Here is a 12,951-nt window from a genome sequence, read left to right on the forward strand (position 1 = left end):
TTACAGGTGTCTTGGATATTCAACAGGTTTTGGCCTCATCTTTAGTTCCTCTATCTCTGCCCAGCTACCTCTTCCTTTATCGCAGTACATGTGGATGGGGCTTGTGCTGCCTCCTCCTCACTCTCCTTCCCCTCTTCACCTTCAAACATTTTATTCTCACTGGCTTCGTCCTCTTCATCCTCTCTATCCTCAAAATCTAGTCTTCCAAGGGGATTTACCCTATATGTTCCACTCATTACCTCTTCTAATGCATCCCTTCCTTCACCTTGTGGGGACCCTGCCCTACTCTCCCTTGTATTCATGCCATCTCTTCTACTCCTGCACAGCTTGCCAATATAGCTTTGCATAGTACCTTCCTCTTCTCTGTCTTGAAGTGCATGCTTTTTAATAATGGCATCAACTTACTTTTGGCCCCTTTCCGTACTTGTTTCCTCATCTTGCTGTCTTTGGCCCTCATTAGGACCCTGGCGGAGTGGGTTTCCGCCAGCGCTAATCGCGGCGGACCCGTCCGCCGTACTACGAGTTCCCTTAGCGCCATGGAGGTTTTCTCCGCCTGGTTTTACCGGGCGGAGAAAACCATGGCGCTAAGGGACCTCGTTGTTAATTACGCCGCCGTACTTTACGGCGGCGTAATTAACTCCTTCCCCACTCCCATTATACCCTATGGGGCAAGAATGGGAATGGGGAAGGGTAAAATGGGGATTGGGGATTTACCGCTCCGCCAAGGTCGGCATGGGGTGGTAAATCCGCCAACCCCCATGGCGCTATCGGCGGCTTTCCGCCATGCTCCGCGGTGCATTTAGCACCGCGGATTCCGCCAGGGTCGTAATGAGGGCCTTTCTCTCATACTCTATACCTCCTTTTTTCTCTTTCTCTTTCCCTGTCTGCATCGCTTCATTTATCTCTTTTCCTTTCTTCTTCTTCCTCACTTTGTCTGCTTCTTATCTGTTTTACTTCTCCCTTTCTTCTATGTTCCTTTCTTTCTCGCTTTCTTCTCTTCTTCACTCTCTTTGCCTCTCTTCCACTCTTTTCTTTTCTTCTTTCACCTTTCTCTGACTTCTACAATCATCAATGCCGTTTCCGCCCAGTTTAAGCATTATTTGCATTCATATCCTTTCATTGGGTACAATTGCTATCTCCTCCCTGTCGTCTTGCATGCCTCTCCCTCTCTGGACCTCTTCCTCTGCTTCTGTTAACTTCTCTTGCAAGCCGCATGCTCTCGTCATATTATCCATGTGTGGACGCTGTTTATTGTCTGCTTCTTTTCTCTCCACTTATAATGCCTTCACTACTATATGCGGGGGCGCATATGCGGGATTAGTATACCCTGCCGCTGCTTTTAATGCTGGTAATGGGTATAATACTTGTGCAGTCAAGGACAGAACACTGCTCTGGGGAGGAGCAGCTGTGGGCATCCTACACCCCTCTTTGCGTTAGTTAAGTATACATTCTTTCATATCTGGCTCCAACACATCTTCCCCGCACATTTCCCCCAAACACTTTCCACAGTTTGAGTATGCCACACCTAATCCATAACTTATTTCCCTTATGTGTGGCATGTAAATAGGTGCACATTTTTTGCAATACTGTCTTTGAATGAGTGCCTTCCTGTGGCCAGGGCGTAAACATTTTTCCCACCATGTATTTAACGCATTCTGTGTGGGACTTGACAATTCTGTCCTTATGTCAGGGCAATGACGTGCATAAGTGGATGATTGGGGTGTCTCTCATGACAATAACTCAAAAACACAATTTAGCAATGATCACCAAGCTCTACTTTAATTCTCACTCACCTTTTTTCCTCGTTTATGTCCCCCTCCCCGTAATATTTCCCCACAAATTGACACAACCTTTGTCTCTCTCTGAGAACTCACCTCCTGCGTCTCTCAACCCTTCTGAGTGACACGACAAATGCCACTCACACTCTGAGCAGCCCCACCTCACTGCTCCCACACTGGACCACACTCCTCGCTCTGCACTACCACTTCAGGTCCTCCACAACTATACAAAAAACCATTTCAACAAGACCAAACCTATCCTACAACTTAAGTCTGGTGCCAGCAATGATTATACAAATAAAACACAGCTGTCTTCTTAACTCTCTGTGAGGGATACGTCTTTTTTATTACTAACCCATAACAAGGCTTACCACATGATCTTTCCCAAGCCTCCGACGCTTCCTGCTGCATTACCTCTGCAATTCAGGCTTCTGGTGGGCAAGACCCTCTCAGAACCGGCTACTGCTTGGCACTCGACAGTTGTACCAGCATCTTCCTTCTCCTTCAGTCTTTGCTTCGGCTGCATAACACCTCCACCTATGACTACTGCTCTGCTGCTTCTTTCTTGTGGCCTGCACCTGAGGGGGCCTTTTAAGCCTCCTAGTTTCCCTCAGGTGTGGGTCATTTTCCTTAACAAGCTGCAATTTGCAGTTTTGTTCCTCTTTGGCCATCTACTTCATCCCAGTACTTTGGGGATTATGGGACTTGAAGTGCATAATAAACAAATAATTTTTTCTAACTTCTATTTTACAATAAGCCATTATAAGATTGGGGTCTCTGGGGAAGTTGCAAAGGGGGTTTCCCATTCTGCCTGACCTACCCACCCCTTCATGTGATCCTCCAGTAGTACGAGAGAGTAAAGTGTCCTATATTGGCGGACACTCCCGTCCCTTTCACTTGCATATACTGTAAAAACCAGTCAATAATTATAACAAAAATTCATAATTTAGTTCAATCTATTCCTCATTGAGAATATAACGTTTATGCAGACACTTTACTCTCTTATGCAAATTACCGGAGTGACCTGTAGTGTCAAGATTGTTGTCTTCTCCCCTGCACCCTTTAATATCTTGAACAATTTCTATCTCAATTGAGCAACACTTTACCACTATACTTTAAATAAGGTGTGCGCCTACACCTCTATATGTTCTCTGGTTAACCTCCCTCAGTACACCAGCCACAGGGTCTGGATCAGAAAGTGTCTGCCGTTTCCTGACCACACGAGAAGGGTCCCTGAACAGGTTTTCTGGGTGAACCATCTCTGATTCATCACATACAGCTTCATCAAAAGCATTCACACAATCAATCACACCCTGAAAGTGCGCTCTGCACATACGAAGTATGGTGCAAATGCAGAGGACCCACTAGGCCATGGTTCTGCAATCTGCAGCTTTACAGATGTTTTGGACAAAAACTCCCAAATCTTCTCGCTATTGACTATGTTGGCTAGGGCCGATGAGACTTGAAGGCCAACACATATGCAAAGCCCCTGGTTGCACACACAAACCCTAGGCTGCGCTTCAGGAGATGGAAAAGTGATTCTAAGCCGTAGGGAACATGTAGGATCCCGCTACACAGGGGGGTTAGGATGCAGATTGCACCCTCTTCCCCATGTGGAGCACCCTGGCCAACTTTCAAATAAGGGAAGGATGCATCTTGGCAGGTGCCACACTGTCTTGAGTAGCAAAGGTGCACACCCTCTGCAATACAGCTCCTGATGTGCTTGGCAACTGCTACGGCCTCACCTCTTTGCTGCAGGGAGAGTGCACTGGAGGAGATGCCACCCTTCATAAGCCTAGAAGCCTAGAAGCCTAGAATACTCAGAGTTTCTGCCAGTATTTTCATGTTCTGGTGGGTTTGATGACCAATGACAGCAAAGGGATGTGTGGCGTGAGGATTTTCATGGGGGCATTTGTTCTACATGATGCTGCGATGGGTTGCACATTCAGAACGTAAACATCCACATAAAAATAAAACATAGGCATCAGTGTTATAAGCACCGATGACTGGTAAATACTTACAGGCAGCAGGACTTGGTTCTGCAGAGGATAACTCAAAATCCACAAGCTTCTCCTTGTAGTGACTTGTCCGCTGCCGCATTTGTCTAACAAGGTCCTGAATTTGCATTTCTGCATATTCATTAGTTATGGGGACTCGAGACTCAGCACGTGTTGTACTAAATTAGATAAAAAGAGTACAAGAAAGGTCATCAGTGATGCACAGCTGGTTAAAATTGTACCCTCTGGCCCGTTTTTCATTTTGTGCTGGATACTCAGGATGAGCAGTGGTGATAATGCAAAAAATGTCATGTATTAATTCACTCTTCATTTATACAAAATAATAGCAAAACAAGTAACACACACAAACACAGTCTATTACTACAGTTTATAGATGTAAACATGTACACTTTTACACAACATGGCGGCAAAAGCCACGTGAAGTGAGTAGTTATCATTTAAGAATCACAAGAAACACATGCAGATAATTACACTTTCCACCAGGTCTGTATCATCTGGCCCCGGGAGTGGTTTGCACAAAATAATTCAGAGCTTCTCCAGCTGGCTGCTTCCCCAGAGCTATCAGGAGATAATGATACATGATCATATTTCACCTCCATTTTGCCTCTCTTTCCTTTCTAGAAGAAGCCATATTCTTGCGGTAATTTCATATCTTGCAACCAGGTAGAGTGGGGCAGCGAACCACCTACTTACCCCAATTTATCCAGCTCTATTGTGGAGTCTCTCGTCGGTCTTGGAAGGGTTCCTTTGGAAATGTTTCAGTGGTTAGGGGGACCAAGGTAGATTTCTTCATTGATCACCCCAAGTTTAGGGAGCCAAGAAGGATTTGTACAAGAATTCAGCAGAGCTGAGCTGAGCACGTGCTCCTTGGACAATCTATCTCCAACACACGCGCGCGAGCACGCAGGCACGCGCGGGAGCTGGTCCTGGGGGAACCTATAGCAAAACAAAGGGTCGTCCGTGGGCTGATTAAATAGAGTTGACAAAACTTACCAAATTAAACATTATAATGATTTAACCAGGTAGAACCTGTATTCATTTTTTTATTTTATTTTATTGTCTAAAGCCCAGGCCTAACTTGAGAACAGAAGATCACAATACTGTGAGTTACGGTTTGTGCATCAGCCTGTGCGTCCATCAGGATTATTTCATGGTTAGGTAGTTTTGAAAAACCCTTGTTTGGAGAGCTTTGTGGAATTGGAGAATTGTGGGTTATTTCGAGCCGAAAACGGGATCGAGTTCCAGAACATAGGTATGTGACAAGAGGAGGTTTTGCTTGCGGGTGCTCTCCCCAGCCGGCTAGTCGATTTGTTCCACAAGGAGCATGTGAACAGGATTTCAGCCTACATAAAGAATTACGAGGAGTTGCTTCTCTGCAATAACTGGGTGGAAATTTATCACACGCATTCGTTTATATTGTTTGTTTTGTGATTTCATGAGGACTGTGCCAGGGAGCAGGGGGGTTCCCTTGCTCCCTTACTATCACAACAAAGCCGGTATGGTTCCCACATAACTCAGTCAGATATGGGAATAAGAACCGAGTGACCAAATTAACTGCTTATTCTATACATACAAATATGAAACAAGTTATACACCTTCCAAACAGGAGGCCTAACCACCACTGTGGGTTAATTGGCAATGAAGCTGCACATAAAATGAAATAACACGGACATGAGAAGGCACATTCTAGCAACTTTGTGTTATCACATGATCTGCCCACAGACACAATTAGAACTACCTGAGGTGCTTGGCACATCGCATTGTTTACTGTGAGGAAATCTTTAAAAAAATATTTTGGAAAAAAAGCTGCAGAAACAGGTCCTCATTACATACTAATGCCACGGCCGCGCAGGACTCAGAAGCCAATCCCACAATACGAAAGTACATTATCAAAGCATAGCCGAACCATTCATTTGAAACCCATGTGAATTGTAAATACACTTGATCAATGGTTGTATAATTAACAACACCACTCGAACCAGCTGCACCAGTCAGAGTGACAAATAACCTACACTGTGCGAGAGATCTACAACCCATACGAATTATTTGAGTTATGCTTGACTCCTTCTGCTAAACTGAGATGTTTCTAGGTTACATGCTTTTCGAAAATTCGCTTAATTGATGTAGCCCAAGCTCTGGAATCCGTTTTCATTCTTTGTTGAACTTACTACGTTACTACGTGATGAGCGCAATTAATGTATAACCAGATGCCATTGACAACTAATTATTCACGAGCAGCCGCGTTAGTAGAAGGCAGGATGCACACACGAACACACACGACAGCCAATTAACTACTTTTTTCAACGCTTGCTTCTTCAAGTTCTGATGAAGTGCAAATAGATGTAAATGCCTTGTAGTTGTATTCTGACATAACTAAGTCACCTACATCTGACAGAGACTTATCTGTGTAGGAAGTTGTAGCCTTTGTTGTTACGGCAATGAAGACTTCAAAAACCCATGGCACATGCTTTTTAAAAAATAATATTAAGAACAGAATTTCTTATATTTATATGTCATGGGCGAACCTTCGCAAAATAAGTTTCAATGTCCTTCACATTTTTTGAAGGGTTTCGAGAGGTTGAAAAATCTTTAAAAATGTAAAACGGCATATAAATAAGTTAATTCGAGGACCTGCAATAATACTTGGGGTACTTTGTAGTAGGCCTCTTTACCTGCAAGGTAAAGCTAAATTGGTAAGATAGCTAAATAGGTTAGCAGACCAGCTGCAGGTCTCGCGGTGGAACCCACAGATCACAGGTTCAAATGAGAGCAAGGATGACTCAGAACTTTAATATTCTGCAGTCGATGAAGTATGCTGTGTTCAAAAATAGAACCTATTATAGCGCCTAGAAAGAATTCCATTCGTGGTTTGTGCTCGGCAATCCGAACATGGAATTGCATGTTGTTGTATTCTTTGACTGCGGACTCTCTGCCTACATTTGAACCAGTGAAATCTGTTGTCTGCAGTAGGTTCATTTCTTTGAGCTGCCTTACCAAAGGCTAATTCTAATGTTGTATATACCATTGTAACTTACATTTACATTGTATCAATATAGCCGTCCCTCCAATTACAGAAGGTTTGAGTTGCCTGGGCAACTCCCAGCTTCTTTAGTGCAGTCCTTTGAGGCAGCACAGCCCTAAACAATGCTTCACCATTCATTCGGTGTCGCTGCAGCACTAACTCGTGTGACAAGGAACAACACAATCGCAAACCCATCTTGAATTGACAAGTACAGCAACCAGACTACGAATACCACAAAAAGCAATGTCTACCATGCCAAATACCTTTCAAACTTCAATTTTGAAAGGCTCGGACAAGCTAAATTATCAATGGATGCTTATTCCATTTCAAAAAGAGTCTTGCACACTAATATTCAAACAACGTCGACATGCATACAACGAAGAAACAGCAACAAAAAAACCACAACTATGAAGACCACTCCGCCAACTAGGAAAAACATAAAACAAAGAGAATGACATGAAAGCAAAGAAAATAAAACAAAACTACTCAAACTTGAGAAAATCCCAACAAAAAATACTCCAACAACTTGACGCCGAAGATATCATGAAAACTTAAAAAACTCACAATATGAGAGAACTATGGAATTTATTAAATAACAATGCTGAAACCCAAAACAAATTCGCTGCCAATGTAACTCAAGAAAGATGGATTGTCCACTTCTCTGACATCTACAAAGCGCGGCCCACTGACCCACCTGCTAGAATCTCACAAGAAACAAAAAAAAAATGGCAAGTAGAGGCAAATTACGATGATATAATCCTGATGATCAAGAAACTAAATGGCTCAAGAGCCCCTGGCCCTGACGGAACCTCCAACGCAACTATCAAACAGGATCCTGCAACTCGGGCAACAATCATGTGTAATCACCTCCATCTGAAAAATGCCTTAAATCAGATCCCGAACCTATGGCGCACAGCCATCATAGTGCCCATATAGAAACAAGGCCCACGCAACGATCCTGCCAACTTTCGGCCCATCGCCCTGCTAGACCCTCTTGGAAAACTATTTGCCTCAATTCTACTTAAACAACTAACAAATTGGGCAAGGAATGCGGGCAGATTCTCCGTCAGACAAACAGGATTTACGCCAAACGTCGGAACAAACATCAACCTCATCCTGACTAACCTAATCAAACATGAAGCCATTAAAAACCATACAACAGTATACGCAGCTTTCATTGACCTACACATGGCCTTCGATGCCATATGAAGGCATAACTTATGGACAAAACTACAGAGATGGAAATGTTCAACTAACATCCTAGAACCGATCAAACTCCTCTATTCCGAAACATCGATTACAGTCAGATTAATAAAAGCAGGTACAACAACATCTACCATTCAGACGTCAAATGGTCTAAAACAAGGCTGCCCACTCGTTGCCACCTTATACAACCTATTCATGGCTGACATTGAGGAACACCTCTTGAACATTGCAACAAACCCTCCTAAAATTAATTCTATTACGCTTCAAGTGATGCTTTACGCAGACGACATTATCCTCTTAGACAAGACCCTAACAGGACTACGGACCAGCCTCACCTTTCTAAGTGGATATATGAAAACAAATGAACTGTCCATCAACACCAACAAAACGAAGGTAATGTCACTTGCCAAGATTCCGTTAAAAAAGGAAAGAGATCTACCACTCAGCCTAGATGGTATGCCATTAGAAACTGTTGCAACTTTCAAATATCTTGGAATCCCAATAAACCAGTCTAAGGCGGAAACCCAATGGCTGGAAAAAAATGAAAAGAAGTCGCAAACCTTGGCCTGGCAAGGCTGTGTAATCCATCGAAAATATGGAAAATTCTCTTTCAAACTTATCATAAAACCCTATAGACAAAATTTCATACACATCGTCACCTATGGAACAGAGCAATGATCAATGCATCAACCGTAAACTGGACAAAATATGAGGGGATAGTCTGGCATGAAATTCGGCATCTGCCTCCATCATACCCGATGCCGTGAATAAGGCACAAGGTGGCTACACAATCGCTGAAGTCTATTGTACTGTGGAAACGACTGGACCTATTTCGAAAAATTCTATCTGATCACAGAACTTCGGCTATACAAATCCTGAGGGCTCATACAGACACATTCAACAATGCTGTTTTGCAAGACTGGAAACACAAACTTCTACAAGAAATGATCAAAGAAGATATCTCCGTAGAACTTCTAACTCTACGCCTGCAGCATGCCAAAATCAAACTAATGTGTAACGACTGGCTAAAGACGATCCAGCTCAAAAAAACCTACCGACAGAATCTTGACTGCAACACAGACATCAGGGCAATTAATGAACTACCCAAATACCTGAGAATCTTCCCTGACATCAACATCAGAACAATCCTCTTAAAAATACAATTGAACACAATTCCAACAAGAGTGAACCTCACTAACAAGAAATTGATACCCTCAAACGAACAGCACTGTCGATTCTGTAAAGACAAAGAGACGCCGGAAACTTTATACCATCTCGTCATGGAATGCCCCTTGCTCTCAAATCATAGAGAAGGCTTTGGTGCCTTCTTCGATCTCTTATCCCGGCAAATGGACTCTGAAGAAAGATGGACAGCTCTATTGAACGGGCAAAATAACAAATACATCTACACAAATGCCCTATTTCTTAAAGACATTCTTGAACTTCGGTCTCACTGAAAAAAAAAAAACGAAACGCTTTTTTAAAATCTACTATACTTACTGTAAGACAAATGAAAAAGTTTATAAACAAACTATCTCATTCAAAAAAAATAAAAAATAAAAAATAAGGAAGATATCTTCTGATCAGAGCGCAATAGAAACATTTCTTTAATCTGGCCATTGATTTTCTTTACAATTTAGGATAATAACAAGCAGGTGTTCTATTTCACATTTGGTCTCAGCATGAACAAACATTAGCTCTTGATGAACATTTCTTTAAGCCTTGTGTTTGGTCTGCAGTAGGATTTCCAACACCTTCTTGTAATAATCTTGATGAAAATGGCATTGTTTGTTTTTTGTTAACTCCTGTGAACTTTTCACAACATTTTCATTTGTTACACCAGCTCAACTTTTTCCTCCTCTGACTCACCTTTGAAAATATGAGAAGGTTGGCCTGGTCAAACTCACTTACCCTAACGTAGTCTCCAAAAGAGCCTGTTGTAATTGTATCTGCTTTCAATTATCCTTTGGCACAGGCATAGCTTGTCCGTGCACCTCTACCTCACACCTAATCTCGCCTCCTCGTCATACGGTCACGTGTGCACTGTGCAATTCTACCATGCACATGTTCACTATCTTCCTTCCTTCCTTCCTTCCTTCCTTCCTTCCTTCCTTCCTTCCTTCCTTCCCTCCCCTCTTCCTTACTTTGGTCAGGGACAGACAGACGCACACAGGGGCCCTGCTAGATCTCTGATGGCCGGTGCGCACTTTTGTGTGACACATAGCTTTTAAAGCAGTGACCAGCTCAGAAAGGGGGGAAACAATATGTAGTCATGTCCTTGACCCTGCACACTCGTGCTGTCAGAGTTATGTGGTGAGGCAGGGATGGTTTCAACAAACCTATATTCCATAGCTGGGCATGTAATATTGCAAGGGACTGAAATCCGCAGCTCTCCAGATGTTTTTGACTATCGTTCCCATGACTCTTCCCCATTGACTATGATGGACAGGGATGATGGTAGTTGTAGCCCAAAACATCTGGAGTGTCAAAGGTTGCAGACCCTTTCTCTGTTGTGTCGACCACTTAAAACATCTATCTTAATGTCTGTTAAAATAAGCCTTCAAACAGTAGGCCAACTAAACATTTACTATAAAATACACGTTTTCTCATTTTAATGAATAGACTCTACATTCATGAAAATGTAATTAATAAATATCCATGTACTTAAAGTGCCACCCTATATAAACCAAAATAGACCAGTTACCAAAACGCTAAATAGACAAGTGCTTGTTACCCTACTCTTTACACATTTTAATCTTTTTTTTATCTGTACTATCAATGCTGAAAATCAATGCTCAAAAATATCTTAGCCCTGACAGGCCAATGCTCAATCATTGCACACAAATATTCATAAATATCTCGGCTGTGTTCGATCAATGCTCGTCACGATCCTATTACACCCCTTCTATTGCGTTACGGAGGATTCATCAGGAGCAGAGAGTATACAACTAATATCACCATTTAAAACCAGAAATCCATATTTTCCAAATTAGTATCCCCATACAATATCCCACTGTGTCTCACATCTTGCAACAGCCACACACCAATTCCTTTAACTCTGAGGTCTCACCCGATTGACATAATCTGCTATTTCTTGAGTCCCTCAGAGATGCCATGGCCAGTGGTATCTCAACATCAATCACAGAGGAGTACTCTATAAAGTAGACACATATATATTGTAAAATGCCTCACTCTGCAATATTAATAGAGCCTAGGTGGCTACTCTCCTACCCCGACACCCCCCTGCCCCGTTGTCGCTACCTCCAAACCCAAACCTGAAAAACTAACATTTAATGGCTTCGGCTGTGGGGAAATCCTCATCTCTCACTCACAAAAATGTATGGCGGAAGACGTATTGTCTTCGAGTGTGAGAAGTTCATCTCCCTGGTTAAATTGCATGAAATCCGTCTGGTGGTCACTTGGCCATGGAGGCTTTCTTAGTAACGTACTGACATTAGTAACTCTGAAAGAAAGTAGGTGGTAACTGATTCCTTGAAGGTTAGGGATAAAGCCAGGTGGGACAATGAAGGTGGAAAACAAAGCATTACATGATACCACACGAATGTTATTAGCACTGCAACAGGCACATGCACTGAATCATAGATCCGAGGAAGAGAGTGATCATTCTACGCTGCAGAAACAAGCTTTGTTCCCAGATTATAGCGCAGCCAATAGCACAGATGTCCATGCTTAAGGGGTGAGGCATGATCTACAACATTTTATGCTTTTTTGCCCAGCCTACAAGACTCTCAGGAAGACATTCCTTATACCCACTGTGGGCTTGCAAAGTAAGACAAGCACAAATGGCTTTCCGGCTTCTCTTATCAGTCCAGGATTTCTCTATTGTGCAATGTGCATACTTATATATTGAAAATGCGCTCAAATGGCGAAATCAGTTACTATCTGTGAACAATATGTTGGATTACGTATGTCGATTTTATTCTAGTTTAGTTGTATCAATTGGATCAGTGTTTTAACTGCAAATGTCATGTTTATAATCACTCATAATGTTTGATGGATTTTTAATCCGAATAAACTTGAATTTTGACATTTGAATAACTGGCGATCTGTAGTGACTTCTGAACTCCATATAGGCGCATCTTTGTTCGAAAATTAGTAGGTCTAGGCAGACTATGAAATACACAAAAGCCTTATTTGAAGGGGAACAGGCCACGTTTGTTTTTCTGTATCCCATTCTTGAATAGTGTCTAACCCTTCCTTCCTTATCAACCCACTTTGGCTTGGGAAGCATGGATAGAACACGCCCATGTCACATATCCCAAAAAGGAGCCTGCAGGAACTTTAAAAGTTTTTCATTTGGCATCCTCATTATACCTTTATAAAGGTCGACAACTCGCAACAACAAGGGCCCAATTCATGGAATTATTTCAATGGGAAATAGGTGACTTTCTTGCCAAACTGCACGCAAATCTGCGTTTGTCGATTTATGGAACCGACTGTGCAGGACTTTCTTGGTACTTGCATGGAGTTTGCGCAGGCCCAGAACATCTATGCGAGCCATAAAGAGCGCTATGCAGGAGAGACCATGCAGGGCGTGGGCCTGGCTTGCGCAGAGGGCTAGAAAGAGGGCGGAACACAGAATGGGGAAGAACATGCGAAAAAATGGGTGCTACAAAGGACGGCACACAAGCAGTCCCTCACACACCCACATTTGCGCCAAATGGTACGTATTCACTGAACCACTAGCACAGCCTCTCGGCAGAGAACTGGCCACACAAATCACTCGATCACTACACCACCCGAAGACAGGCATAACTACACTTGTGCATAGGATTCGCAGCACAGAGGTGGGTTTGCATGTCAGATTTAGGGGTGCATGTACGCAACCAGGGTTCCGATCTAACTTAGGGGTGTGCGTAAGCAGTGTAGCGGGGTGCAGGAACGGTTTACGGTGGTTCACACTCAG

The 12,951-nt window shown here is 42.8% G+C and overlaps 1 protein-coding gene across 2 annotated transcripts in view; it reads right to left on the bottom strand.

Moving 5' to 3' along the window:
• Positions 1-12,951, bottom strand: part of CNGB3 (cyclic nucleotide gated channel subunit beta 3) — a 1,205,394-nt gene that overhangs the window by 969,987 nt on the left and 222,456 nt on the right. For both annotated transcript variants that reach the window (XM_069621307.1, XM_069621308.1), the window contains exon 5: positions 3,800-3,954. In XM_069621307.1, the coding sequence (XP_069477408.1) occupies positions 3,800-3,954 (155 nt within the window). The remainder of the gene's footprint in view (positions 1-3,799; positions 3,955-12,951) is intronic.

The sequence above is a fragment of the Ambystoma mexicanum genome, chromosome 5q, assembly GCF_040938575.1.
Source record: "Ambystoma mexicanum isolate Mex_15411 chromosome 5q, UKY_AmexF1_1, whole genome shotgun sequence".
Classification (NCBI taxonomy): domain Eukaryota; kingdom Metazoa; phylum Chordata; class Amphibia; order Caudata; family Ambystomatidae; genus Ambystoma; species Ambystoma mexicanum.